This window comes from Podarcis melisellensis (genome assembly GCF_964234715.1).
Source record: "Podarcis melisellensis genome assembly, chromosome: 6".
Classification (NCBI taxonomy): Eukaryota; Metazoa; Chordata; class Lepidosauria; order Squamata; family Lacertidae; genus Podarcis; species Podarcis melisellensis.
In genome coordinates this window covers 5,687,411-5,702,051 of record NC_138538.1, presented here as the reverse complement: position 1 = coordinate 5,702,051, position 14,641 = coordinate 5,687,411, and the positions used below count along the sequence as shown (strand labels likewise).

General features: G+C 42.8%; 1 protein-coding gene across 4 annotated transcripts in view; it reads left to right on the top strand.

Moving 5' to 3' along the window:
- ZBTB46 (zinc finger and BTB domain containing 46) overlaps positions 1-8,374 on the top strand; it is a 51,432-nt gene extending 43,058 nt beyond the window's left edge. For 2 of the 4 annotated variants that reach the window (XR_014169706.1, XR_014169707.1), the window contains 2 exons: positions 1,902-2,077; positions 5,146-5,286. Coding sequence is in view for 2 of the 4 variants with exons in the window: in XM_081916836.1 (XP_081772962.1) it covers positions 1,902-2,077; positions 5,146-5,538 (569 nt within the window). In the remaining 2 variants the exon portion in view is untranslated. Of the gene's footprint in view, positions 1-1,901; positions 2,078-5,145 lie in introns of all 4 variants that reach the window. The other 2 variants (XM_081916836.1, XM_081916837.1) reach the window with 1 other exon arrangement.
- The last annotated feature ends 6,267 nt before the right edge of the window (positions 8,375-14,641 follow it).

Here is a 14,641-nt window from a genome sequence, read left to right as displayed (position 1 = left end):
GTACACACCACAGCAAAATATTATTGGGTATATGCTTGCTTCATTCTTGGAAATGGCCAGGCCTTCTGGGCTTCACTATAGCCTAGCATGCACTGAGAGGGCAACCCTAGGCTAGAACATACCCAGTATTTTTCCATGGTTGTATGTTACAGGGGAATATTAGTAATGTAGGTAAAGATTGATTTGGGGAAATTCATCTGCTTCCAAAGGCATTTATTTATATTTTTAAAAACAGTATGCCCTCTCTTTGAATTAGTGTAAATCATTTCAAGCCAACAGTCTTCTCCCTGGTAAATCTTGGAAGCTTATTGGGCTTCCCAATATATTGTGTTATGAAACTGTGCAGATTGATTGAGATGAATCTCTGTGGCGGAATGGGTCGGTGCATCTGGCTGTTAACCCGAAGGTTGGTGGTTGGAGCTCACCCAGAGACAGTGTTCGAAACATCCGTTGTTCTAGGCGCATTTTGCGACCAGGAATTTCATTAGTGCAAGCAGTTTCTGAGCTCTGGGCACAGTACTGTGCCTAAGATTTCAGATTAAAACTTCAGAGTAGAAAGAAAGGAGGACCTTTTTCTGCCTCCCTACTTCCAGCTACTCTCTGAAGACTAGAAAAGAGACCCTCTTAAGAATATTAGGGGAGTGGGCTGGGGAAGGACTATACCATGTTAAAAATGAACATAATATTTTAGCTGCAGTTCATTCATTTTGTATTTTTGTTAAAAAAAAGCACCCTTTGTATTTTTGTTTAAAAAAAGCACCCTTAGACATTCCATTGTTGTGCCCATAACCTAGGTTTAAGGTGCCATTTCACTCCTAGCTTTCATATCTCAGTTTCTAACGCTGCCCAAGGATGGTTGTGGGCAGAATTCCTGTATTGCAGGGGGTTGGACTAGATCACCCTTGGGATCCCTTCCAACTCTTCCTTTCTATGATTCTGTGAGTACCATTTTTGTGAGAGCCTTCCTGTACCCATGAAATAAAGGTAAACGGACCCCTGACCATTAGGTCCAGTCGTGACCGACTCTGGGGTTGTGGCGCTCATCTCACTTTATTGGCCGAGGGAGCCGGCGTACAGCTTCTGGGTCATGTGGCCAGCATGACTAAGCCACTTCTGGCGAACCAGAGCAGCGCATGGAAACACCGTTTACCTTCCCGCCAGAGTGGTACCTATTTATCTACTTGCACTTTGATGTGCTTTCGAACTGCTAGGTTGGCAGGAGCAGGGACCGAGCAATTGGAGCTTCTAATCGGCAAGTCCTAGGCTCTGTGGTTTAACTCACAGCTCCACCTGTGTCCCATACCCATGAAATACACACCCATTAAACAGAAGAGCACAGCTTGTCTTTATAAGAGTTGGCCAACTTTCCATGAGGAAAGACAATGAACCTTAACTTAGTCTATTTATAAAGGGTTACGTCTCTATAGGAACACTTCAGTGATATACAACAACAACAAAAGGAACAACAATTAAGATGCCCAGTGCATACTTCCTGCTCTGTCACATCATTCTGTTCCATGTGGAGCAGTTTTTCTGTGATTCATCATTGTGATAGTTGTATCTGTCTTTATAATTGTATATTTTATTCTTGTAACCCACCATGGGGCATTATGGTGAAGGGTGGGTAAGAAATCTTATAAATCAATAAATAAATGGAATTCTAGTTAAATATGGGAATGGGCCTGTAAGTATGGGAATGGCGTGTAAGTCTATAAGGTTACAGCAAGAATACTAAAAACCCTGCTACAAAAGAAGTTTCTGAAGCTTTGCCCTTTGTGCCCTTGATTCCCATTAGAAGAGTTTTTCTGTTGGTCTGTTGGATAAGCAGTTAGTTGTGTGTCTGCTGAAGAACAGGACTGTGCTAGAGTTGTAACCTGCACTGTGTTGTGTTTCTCTTCCAGTAAACGAATTCACGGTGATCAGAAAGAAGTTCAAATGCCCCTACTGCAGTTTCTCAGCCATGCACCAGTGCATCCTGAAGAGGCATATGCGATCCCACACTGGAGAACGACCCTACCCTTGTGAAATTTGTGGGAAGAAATTCACCCGCCGGGAGCACATGAAACGGCATACCTTGGTAAGTTTGGCGCCTTTGGAGTTGCTCCGAAGGGCAGGGTCCAGGTGGAAAACGCAGGAGTGGTTTGCGGTTGAGAACATGAAAGGTTGGTGTTTTATGTGCACATGTTCCTTTGTCTGTCTGTGAAAGGAAGAGAAAGTGAAAGTGAACTTTCAAGGCTTTGTTCCTCCCATTTTGTGGTCATTGCATGGAAAGAAGGAATCAGCTGATTGGGGAGCCCATATGGTTCTAAGGAAGAAGACATGTTTTAATTCAGGGAGATGGGATGGGTCAGTTGACACTGGGTCTCTTACAACAATTCTGTGTTTGGACACAGTCCATATGAAAGAGTTTGTTTGTTTGTTTTATAATTATATTTTATTGGTTTTCCATACAATCGTACCACATTACAATTTCTGTTAAACTTTTCAGTTTTTGACTTCCTTTGGCTTCTCTGCCAATCATTCAAATTCTAATTTCTTTAAGTAAACATTTCCAAATTTTGGTATTGCCTTTATACCTACCCCCTCTTATATTTTGCTTTTTTACAATATTTCTTATTTTATTACAGAGCTTCTCTAAATGCCACTAACATTATTCCGTTATCATTTATACATTCCCAGTATTCTGTTAATTTTCCCCAGTCCTCGATGAATTTTTGATTTCGTTGATATCTGATCTTCCCAGTCAGTTTATCAAGTTCTGCATAGTCCATCAGCTTCGTTCTCCATTTCTCCAACGTTGGTATTTGTTCTTGTTTCCATTTCTGAGCCAGTAATATTCTTGCCGCTGTTACTGCATATTGGAAAATTTTGTGGTCCTTTCTATTTATTTCATTACCAGCAATTCCTAAGAGAAAAGCCTCTGGTTTCTTAACAAATGTATATTTCAACATTTTTTTCAACTCATTATATATCAACTCCCAGAAGCTTTTCACTTTCTTACATTCCCACCACATATGGGAAAATGTACCATCTTTTTCTTTACATTTCCAACACTTCTTACATGTTTTGTACATTTTTGCAAGTTTTACTGGTGTAATATACCATCTATATATCATTTTCATAACATTTTCCTTTAGTGCAGTACATGCAGTAAATTTAATACTTTCATTCCATAGTCATATGAAAGAATTTGATACCAATCATAGAAATGTAAGCCAGATCTTTCTCGCTGCATTGCTGCTATGCTTGTTAACCCTTGAGCCAAATGCATGATGGATTTTCTCACTATGAGATGTCTTGAAGGGAGGTGTATGTATATGTTGTCCTGCTTTTTCTTATGGGCTGTTGGGCCCAAGAAATTGTCATGACAGATGACAGTGATGTTTGTTAAAAGTCTGTAAGGATGTAAAGGAACATCATTGTCAAGCTACATATCGATCAGCTGGCAATCAAAATGCTTTTTAAGAGGCTGCATTTTGACCATCCACATATCCTAAAAAAGAAGGCGACTTCATATATTTCTGTGTGGACCTTATTCTTGCTCTTAATGTATTTCAGTACTGTGTGCTCCTGCCCCTCCCACAGCTGAACCGCACATCTCCTGTGTTAGAACTAGCAGTTAACACACACACACACTCTTACATTATTTGGGTGCAGTATATTGTACTGTTATCCTCAGCTGCACTAATGCCACCTTAACATTCAGCAGATTTCCCCACCTTCTAGAAAGGCATTGGCTAATATGGGCTCCGGTCAAGTTAGTGGTTCCATAATTTGCTGTCTGAAGTCCAAGTGAAATTTGGATTCTCTTGTTATCAGAAATACAGACCGAACTGTCTCTTTGGTAGAGCTGGTCTTTAAACATTTTTTTACACCTTTCGGTAGGAGGATTGAAGGATAGAAGCCATGTACTTGAGTAGCTAAGCTTTTGGTTGTGAAGGGAAAATACCCACTTCCTTCTGTGCCGTGTCCAAAATATACATCAGGCTGTACTTTCTGCAGACAACCTGTCTTTCTCCCAGCTCCCTCCTGATAGGACTTTCTTTTCCCCTTCGAGGGGAGAGTTTGTTATATAGTCAGCTGATACACCTCTGGCTGCCTAAGGCAGGTGCGAATGCTGCATCTTAGTTTGCCAAATGGCGGCATTTATAGACAAGATGGGCAGCTAGCCTGCACTGCTGAAGCAGCAATATTGAAGGGGCTCCTGTTATCTGTTGCCATAGTACCCAAAACCCCACTGCCTTCTCCTTCCTTCCGTGAATGCTTGTCCATTCGGATGAGTGCCCAGCCATCTGGTCGTGGGACTGGTTGCTCCCTGAGATGCCCCTTGATTTGCATCCTTTGGGCTGGAGTTAGTCATATGCCACTCAGTAGCCCCAGAGCTTCATCCAGCTACTCTTTCTTTCTTTCTTTCTTTCTTTCTTTCTCTCTCTCTCTCTCTCTCTCTCTCTCTCTCTCTCTCTCTCTCTCTCTCTCTCTCTCTCTCCAAGGCCTGTTCTCCTGGACTCCTTTTATTTGTGTCGTTTCAAATGTTATTTTATTTAATTTGTAGGTTGCCTTGCCTTACGAGACTCAGGGCAAATAATAACCATTACATTTGAAAACAAAATACAATTAAATTAAAATAATCTCCCCTAGTTTAACCCTAGACACTGAATCCTAGCTCAGAACAAACATTGATACGGTACTTCTTCAAGATTATAAAATCAAACCTCCACTTTTTAGTCACTTTTGGCAGCATGAGTCTGTGAGTGATACATATAAAGGGGCACACAGACGGGAGATTGTCCATTTTGAATTTTTGTTATGACCCTTCCAGTGTTAAAATGAGCATTGCCTGGCCATCCTAATCTGTGCAAGGGTAACTAAAATGTGCCTTCTGAAACTCATAGCCTTGTTTAGAGGCAACACAGCGGCATGTTCTGCTTTTATGCTTTCAAGGTTTCCTGCATCTATTCCTGATTGCTGGCAGACGAAATCATGTTAGAACAAAATGAAGAAATTAGAGACAGCTGCTCTAAAAAGAAAAACAAAAAACTTCACTATTTGTTGCAATGTGATCTAGCTGCCATTACACCATAAAGTCTCTTACTTGCAGACCCACCTGCCTTAACTTTGTCTTTCCTCCCTGCTCCCCTTATCAAGGTCCACAGCAAAGACAAAAAATACGTCTGCAAAGTGTGCAACCGAGTGTTTATGTCTGCAGCCAGCGTGGGGATTAAGCACGGTTCCCGCCGCCATGGCATTTGCACAGATTGTTCTGGCCAAGGCATGGCCAGCCACTTGGATGCCAGCGGAGGAGATGGCTCCCCTGACGAATTGTACGGCACAGAAGAAGGCCCATATATGGAAGATCCTGACGACCTCAAAGCAGAAGGAGATGAAGACATGGGGGGTGACGATGACATCAAATGGAAAGATGACATAGAGATTTCACAAGACGACGTGATTTTGGAAGATGACAAAGATGACATTGACTCTCCACAGGAGAATGAAAACTCTGAGGATACCGACAAGGATTTCAGTTGGATTTCTTAGGGATTTTTCTTCTGCTCAATCTGTTTGGGATGGGGCAGGGAAGAGGAAGGTTGTGTTGGGAAAGCTCAAGTAGCCTTGCTAATGTCCTTGTGTACAAAAATGTCTTGTGTGTGGAGCATTTTTTCCCCCTCAAGCAAACAAGCTCTTTATTTGTTCCCTCCAGATACTGTATCAGCAAACATTTCCCCTGAAACGTTTCCACTTTCTTGCCTGTTGTCCTTCACATGGTCCTGAAATGCTTAGAATCATGTCCTTGTCTTTCAGTGAGAGCCAACCAGATTGTATGCAGGCCCCATGGAGCTTCCCCCCTCAAATTTTCCTCTACTGTCAGCTTGAAATATGGAGGACTCTTACTTCTCAAACAATAATTACCAAAACATTTTGAAACAACTCTGCTTCCAGCAGCCAGGGATTCGTGACAAGTTTACCCATGGTAAAGTCCGGGACGCGGGTGGTGCTGTGGTCTAAACCCCTGAGCCTCTTGGGCTTGCCGATTGGAACAAGCGTCCCCAACCTGCGGCCCTCCAGATGTTTTGGCCTACAACTCCCATGATCCCTAGCTAACAGGACCAGTGGTCAGGGATGATGGGAACTGTAGTCCAAAACATCTGGAGGGCCCGAAGGTTGGGGATGCCTTGATTGCAAGGTCCGTGGTTCGAATTCCCGCAACGGGGTGAGCTCCTGTTGCTCTGTCCCAGCTCCTGCCAACCTAGCAGTTGGGAAGCATGCTGGTGCAAGTAGATAAATAGGTACCACTGCGGCAGGAAGGCAAACGGCATTTCCGTGCTCTCTGGTTTCCGTCACGGTGTTCCACTGCTCCAGAAGTGGTTTAGTCATGCTGGCCACATGACCCGGAAAGCTGTCTGCGGACAAACGGCAGCTCCCTTGGCCTGAAAGTGAGATGAGCACCGCAATCCCATACGCCTTTGACTGGACTTAACCGTCCAGGGGTCCTTTAACTTTTTTTACCTTCCCCATGGTAAACAGAGCAGTGTGAGCATTTCAGGACTTTTCCCTTTAATAATGCAACTCTTTCAGTAAGCCAGAGAGATCAATAGCCTTTCAGGTCTATAGTCTGCACTAGAACTGGGACACTTGCCCTCAGGTCAATTGAGCAAAGGATTCAGTTGCCCATTGGCATTTGTAATATAAAGATACCCTCCTCTGAGGTTTGATTTGTGATGCTGTATGATGCAGGGATATTTGCTGCAAAAGTGTCCCCTAGTGGCCAAGTCTTGTAAATGCACTTTTCTTCTGGTGTGGCTGTCTTTCTCTCTTGTTCAGTGACATATGGCAATATTCAGCGTACCACCTTCTTTGCCAAGTTCTTCCAAGCTCTGTTAGGACGTGCCCATGTGGGGTATTTTTTGTCAGGTCTTGGACGCATTAATTTTTCGCAGCAAGTGTACCAATCCCTGCTATCCCACATGTTTGTGTCATAGTTCCCTTAGATGAATCAGGGATTGCTCTGCCAGGTGGAAAGGTAAATTGTCCATCACCAGTGGCAGACCTCTGGGTGCCAGTAAGGACAGCAGAGTGGGAAATAGGAGGTGTGCCACAATGCACCCAGAAGTTACCCTGTGACCGCCTCATTTGAAATTGAGAGGAACTGCACAAGAAATATGAAAGACTGAGGTGAGCATTGAAAAGGGTAGATTTCAGATTTCTTTGGCAGCCCCGAGAGAATGGCACAAACTCCCCAAATGACCTGAGTTCTTCCTTCTTTGGCTACTGCTTCTGTGCTTCAAGTTTAATGCCAGACAGTTCGTCATGGGTGCATCTATGTCCCTGAATCTGGAAAAGTGGACTATGCTTTTCTAAGCATCTATGCAGATCTTCCGCATCTTGTCTACCGGTTGTGGCCGCAGGCTTGTACCCTGCAGGCTTGTACCCTGAAGTGTCTAGGGTCATGATCCTAAGAACTGGCGAGTTGTATATTTCATGGTTGGCTACTGCTGCTTTTCTGGTGCCGCCTTGAAATAGTAAACTGGCCTGTACATTTTATCCTTGGAACAGATTTTTATGCAGAATAATGTGATTGTGCTTGAAACCGGCCACAGGAAGCAGCCTTCAGAGCAAGGAAATTGAATATTAAAGGTGCTATTATTGTTGTATTTTTGTGCAGCAAGGACAACAGGCTTCTGAGATTGTGTGCAGATGATCATTTCTAAAGAGCAATGGAAGTGTCTTCTCTGCACTGGAGTTCACTGGAGGGGCAAAATCTTAACTAATGCCTAACATTTACTTCCAATTGCAGCTACTTCTCCATATAAGACAATGAAGGGCATGGGACCGACTAGATCAGAATGAAAAAGCACCTGGTTTTCATCAGCTAACTCCCAAATGAAACCTTGAATAGCAGGCCATTGCTGTGAAAGACAGGGAGCAGATTCCACTTCCTGTTTTTTTATTTTTACTTTTTCTTGTAAAGAGAGTGTATAAGCATATTATTTAACGTATATATATATTAAAACACACACATTGCAATTGATTTCAGAACTGTTCCACGGATGATCACTAGTGTTCCTTGTCATGGGCACTATCACACTAGGTGCTAAGGAAGGTCACACGCCTTATGGCAGCAGTTGTCAATCATGCTGCTTAGTGCTCATCTTGGCCTTCAAACATACACTTCTTGAAGTACTACAGAAATCTGCAAACATATTCATAGAGAATTTTTTTAAAAAGGAATAACAAAAAAAAAAATAGCTGGACAGCAATTGCTAAGCCTGTACAGTATGGCTTCAAATTCTCTGCAGGGCTATCATCTGTACACAGCCTGAGGACAGAGCTTGCAAAAAATAATAGTCCCAAAACAAAACCCTACCACCATGCATGTTTCTCCTCTGGAAGAACATCAAAGCCAGTTTTTCTGAATCCAAGGAAGACAAACCCCATTGGTGACAACCTTTCGATGTTAAAATGCCTTTCACGGAAGATACTTACCGTTCACTGAAATGTTTAATGCAAGAATTTCCATCTGGTCTTGCACTAATGAACAGCTTCCTTTAAAGAGCTTTGCTGGTGTAAACCACACCATTTCATTGACTTGTTTCAGTGCTTTATTAATGGGTCATATCACTGTGTTAATGTTTCAGCTTCCTTTGCTTGGATAAATCTCAGGCTAATAAAGAGAACTGAGAGGGGAATTCACTCATTTTATTTTTCTATGCACTTCTTTTCTTCCTCTCCACCCGTTGTCACTCCCCACCATTTCACAAGACCACATTCACTGGTGTGTTTTAGGCTGTCTTGCTGAAGTTACTCCATGTTCTTAGTGCTTAACTAGCTCAAAGAAAAGTTTTATTATGTGAATGTGGATTGCTCTGCTGCTAGACAAGGGTACAGAATTGTTTTTATTTAGCCAGGGAAACATGGCCAATAACCAAATACTTTAATATACTCAAGGGAGGTTGCAGGGCAGGGGCTAGAATCCAAGACTCTTCTTGCATTTGAGCTTATTATATTTCAACTGGAAGACAAATGTTTTAATACTGGACTTTCATAAACACGTTTCTAAACGCCGTAGAAAACAAGCTATGCACAATGGAGGCCTTGTCTGTCCAAATGACAGAATCCCAATGGATTAATAGCAGTTCTAGAAAATGCTGGAGATTTGAGTTCCTCTTGACTCCCTTTTCATTGCCATCATCTTGTATGGAACCAAGGACATCAGGATTTGAGGAGTCCTAGTGTTTGGCATGAATAAAGCTTTTTTGTTTGGGGGGCACACTCCAGAAGACATTCCATTTTCCTCCCACCTTGACTTGAAAGTTGGATTTCACACACAAACCAACCCTTGCTGGCCATATCTGCAAAGTGGTTCCCTGTGTACTCAGTTTGGCTTGTTAATACCTAAACCAAAAGTGCAGGAAAACTTCCATGGAAGTAATTTTCACTTTCCCTTGAACTTTCCTGTCTCCTACCTTGGGAACTTTGGTTATGTAGACTGCCAATTCCATGTTGCTGTCTTTATTGGTTCATATGTGGTGTGGTGATAGAATAGGGACAAAGGACCTTCATACATGGTGCATCATCTTCTTCTTCGGCAATCACTCGTAGTCGAGTAAGATTGTCTTCCATAAACACGTTTTTAACAGTGAGTCCGTAAGTGACTGTGGAGGCCAATTCTGGATCCACACGTCCTTCCACAGTGATGGTGCATCTATACCTAGATGATTCTCTAAAACACTAGGGTGTTATGAAAGCATCACTCACCCTGAATTGACTTTCCGTGTTGCCTTTCCCTCTTCTTGGTTAAACTTGATTTTGTATTCATTTTCCTCCTCCCCCTAGTGCTTGCTTCATTTAAAATGGTTTTCTTTCTCTCTTTAAACAGGAGCCACTTATCTTTTTTGCATTTTATTAGTGTCATTTCTGTGCTATTTTGACTAAGTGGAAGCAACAAGACGCATGAAATGTGAATGTTTCAGCTTTCTCAGATGTACACTGTGTTGCGATCTCAGAAAAACTGCAAAGATCTTGGGAACTTATTTTAAACACAGTTTTCAAGAAGCCTGAGCAGTTTTGGGTTTTTGTACGAGTTTGGTTCACTTCACTAGGTTTTGCTCAGGATCCGTTCCTGATGGTCTGTGCCCTCTTGTTGCTTTGCTAGTCAAGGAGTGTTATCTGGAAGTGGACAGTGTCTCCAACCCTGCAGGTAGGCACTTAATTACTGTGTGCTGTGTGCTTGTCTTTAAACAAAGCCTACATGGCTTGTGATTCACCAAACCACATTTCTGCACTCACCTGTAGGCTGCTAGAACAGGATCAAGGTCATGCTGGGCTGCTTTCATGCTGGGTAGGTGTGATTAAACATCAAAGAAGACCTTTCTGAGGGAAAGAGCTGTTTGACAGCGTAACAGACTCCTGCAGAAGGTGGTGGACTCTCCTTCCCGGGAGGCAATCCATCGGGGATGCTTTCGTTGAGATCCTTGCATTTCAGGGGGGTTGGACTAGAGGACCCTCAGAATCCCTTCCAATTCTACAATTCTATGAATTAGATCAGTGCTTTGTTCTGCCAAGAAAATACAGCAAACCCATTTGGGGTCTAGCAACCACTGTAAACTGAAGATGATGCTGGCAAGGCTGCAAAGTATCAGCCGATTGGAGATGATTGATAGGTTTGGTGGTGTCTCTTAGACTGCCTATAGCAGGCATGCCCAAACTCTGGCCCTCCAGGTGTTTTGGGATTACAATTCCCATCATCCCCGACCACTGGTCCTGTTAGCAAGGGATGGTGGGAGTTGTAGTCCCAAAACATCTGGAGGGCCAAGTTTAGCCATGCCTGGCCTATAGCACAGGCATAGGCAAACTCCGGCCCTCCGGATGTTTCGGGACTACAATTCCCATCATCCTTGGCCACTGGTCCTGTTAGCTAGGGGTGATGGGAATTGTAGTTCCAAACATCTGGAGGGCCGGCGTTTGCCTATGACTGCTATAGAGGATGTGACTCAGATGAGGTGATCGGCTGCAGTTACTTTTCTATGGTCTTTCCCCCACATTAGACTTTGGTAGGTTTGTGACTTGGAAGCTGTAAAGCTGCTATAAAAATCTTGCACCCTAGTATTAGAAATCAATTTCATTGATTTTAAGCATTTCATATGCATTTAAGATTCTGTGGTAAGCACGTTGCAATTAAGAATCTGAGCAGTGTTGCTATATATATATATTGTTTTAACCATATCGAGCTCCTAATCATTTCATCTTTCTGTTATTATTTTGCTTGTACCTTTTTTAATTGATTCATGCTGCTTTGATCATGATGTTGAGCTGGTCGGTGTGTTGTCCACTGAGTCCAGCATTGTTTCTTTGACTGGCAGCAGCCCTCCAAGACTACAGGCAGCAGTCTTCCCTTTGGCTCTGTTTAACTAGCATTACCAGGAATTGAACTCAGGACTTTTGCAAGCAAAAAATATACATCTACCAGGAGGGAGGAGTGGCATTCTTTTCCCTGACGAATCCTAATCCTGAGATTCCAAGTTTCATTTTTTAAGAACAAGAAGTTTCTAGCATTTATAGAACCTGAGCTGTGAAACAAAACATGCATTCAGGGTGCTATGCTCATTTTAAGATTGGCGTTTTGTGTTACCAAAAAAGAAGAAATGGAATTGTTCTGCGCACATGTGTATTTTAATCAGGGATTAACTTCCTTGTAGAATGCCGCCCTGCATTTCAAAGAGGCTTGTGCAGGAGAACATCCCCCTACAGCAGGGGGAACAAAAAGGTCGATTGGGCTCTTCTCATCTCAGGCCATTGATCGTACAACTCAATGGGCAGTGTAATTTCTGCAGGCTGGGTAACATGATTTGTTATGTATTTTTGGGTTTATACCCGGAAGCTCTCCTGCATACATGTGTCTGAATTAAATGGAAGACATTCAGGAGTGTGACTCCCATCCTTCTTAATGAGGTAAGCACAGGAGAGATACCCCTGACTTGTGCCCAAAATTGGTATGTTTTGATTCCCTCTGAATTTGGCATATCTGGCCAAAAAGCTTGGCTACCTTCAGATAAGGCTTATGCTTCCAATGTTACACATCTTTCCCCCCCCCCCCCACACACTTTTAAGTAAAAAGAGAGAAGCTCTAATAAAGAAGTTCAGTAACTGGAAACTTTGCAATATGATTGAAGATAATCTACTTTTAGTTCATTCTGTGACATGTGCAACTCTTAAGCCATACTGAACTGGGTTTTTATTTTATTTATTAAGGTTCTCTGTCGTATGGTTTGAATTTCTGCCTTGTTTATTTTTAAAGAATTCCTTCATAGGAAGGGATGCCATGTGTGTGTGTGTATGTGTGGGGGTGTGCTTTCATATATATATAAATATAAATATATTTATTTTTCAGCGTGCTTAAACCTGTCTACTAAAATGTAACTAAAGCAAACAAAAAAGGGCAGTGTTTGAACATTGTTGATTATTTTTTTTGCTGGGAATATTCTATATTATACTGACTTTATATATTATTATAAACCTGTGTTTGTATTGCCGATGTTTAATATTTTGAGGGTGGGATATGGGGAGATTTTAGGACCCAGAAGTCAGTTGGGAAACGAGTGTGTGTTTGTACTGATTTTCTGTCATTGTAGTTCAGGTAACTATGACCTTATTTTCTAGATGATCTCACACTTTCCTGTCTGTCTAGGCAAGTGCCAGAGGTCTGCCAAGCCGATTATATTTACTTTGTCATGAGATTAACTTAGACATACTTGCAAAAATCAGTCTGTTTCAATAAACTGGGATATTGCTGCTAAAAGTATCGCTTTCTATTTTTAAGTTTCAACACGTTTCTTACAATTTCCTGTTCTTGACCTGAGCTATTTGCAGATAGGGCAGGTGGAGTGTATGGGGACCTACTCCTATAGCAGAAAAGAATGTGGTGTGTGATCAAAATGAATACCGTATTTTTTGCTCTATTGGACGCACCGGGCCACAGGACGCACCTAGTTTTTAGAGGGGGAAATCAAGGCTGGAGAGGCGCGCAAGGCTCAAGAGGAAGCCAGGGCAGCGAGCGGGATGGATCTCACTCGCTGCCCTGGCTTCCTCTTTAGCCTTGCGCAGCCTCCCCCCAGCCAGTCAGTCCCTTCTCCCTCCTGGGGAAAAGCCCGCAAGAGCCGCGCGAAGCTTGTATGTGGCTCTTGGGGGCTTTTCCTTCCTGCCTCCCCCTGCATTCACTCCATAGGATGCACAGACTCCCCCCCCCCCTAGTTTTTAAGATGGAAAAAGTGCGTCCTATGGAGCGAAAAATATGGTACTTGATTCCCCTGCAAGCCCCAAAACTGACAGATGGAGTTGTGCACATACATTTTCCCCCCTACTGTCAACAGGGAGAAGCTTGCAGCCATGATCCCTTGACCACTTGGTTCTTGAGCTCATGGTGACCAACCAAAAAAAGAGGATCTTAGTGTCATAGTGGGTAACTCAGTGAACATGTTGCAGCAGCTGTGAAAAATGTGAATTCCATCTTACAAGTCATTTGGAAAAGGGGTGGAAATAACAACCTGCAATATCAACATAGTCGTATGCCATGTAGATTTGTGGAAAATGGGGAAACTGTTGTGTGATTTAGCAGTCTCTAGCACATTTGATACGCACACCAAAATATGTATCTGGAGCTAGATCATGTTCAAAGGGATCCTACGTGTTTTAATAAATAAGAGACCCAATACCTTGAAGTCTCTTTAAGTGTTAGAATCCCCCTTTTCTACCCTGGCTGTTGGGGAGAATTTGGTTTGAAAACTCACATGCAGCACTGAAAACATGGGTGTAACAGTGCTATTCCCTGCCCAGTGCTGAACATCCCCCACCTTGGCATGTTTGAGAACTGAGAGCTGTGCCCATGAAGTAGCTTCCCATAGCTTCTCTCCCTGCACAATGAATCAAATATGGCTGTGAAATATAGTCAATACAGGGTGCGAGGGAGAGACCCATTGTGGGATATTTCAAGTGTATTTTGCTATGTAAGCTGTCGTGGTGGTGTGAAAAGAACTTGCACAAAAAGCAAGCTGCTGATTATGAAGGATTTGTAAAGCATTTTCTTCCACTTCCTTAGGAATAAGTCAAAAATATTTTAAGAGTAAGGAATTTACCTGATTTTTAAAAATATGACCCCACCACACCAACCTAGGTGTAAAGGATACATGATGCTTTCTTTCTACTAGCCTTATTTTAGAAGGCTGAACCTCATTTCAGAAGGCTTGACTGCACCAAGGTTTCAGTAAGGTGGTGCAATGTAGGCCTGTTGTTTAGTCGTGTCCGACTCTTTGTGACCCCCTGGAACAGAGCACACCAGGGACTCCTGTCTTCCACTGCCTCCCGCAGTTTGGTCAAACTCAGGCTGGTACCTTCGAGAACACTATCCCACCATCTCGTCCTCTGTTGTCCCCTTCTCCTTGTGCCCTCCATCTTTCCCAACATCAGGGTCTTTTCCAGGGAGTCTTCTCTTCTCATGAGGTGGCCAAGGTATTGGAGCCTCAGCTTCACGGGCCTAGGTATCCTATACTACTGGAATAAGATGCCCACCCCCTTTACGCAAAACAAACCTATATATAGAAAAGTGTCAGGGAGAAAGCTAGAACACTTGTTCCTGATGTGCTAGCTT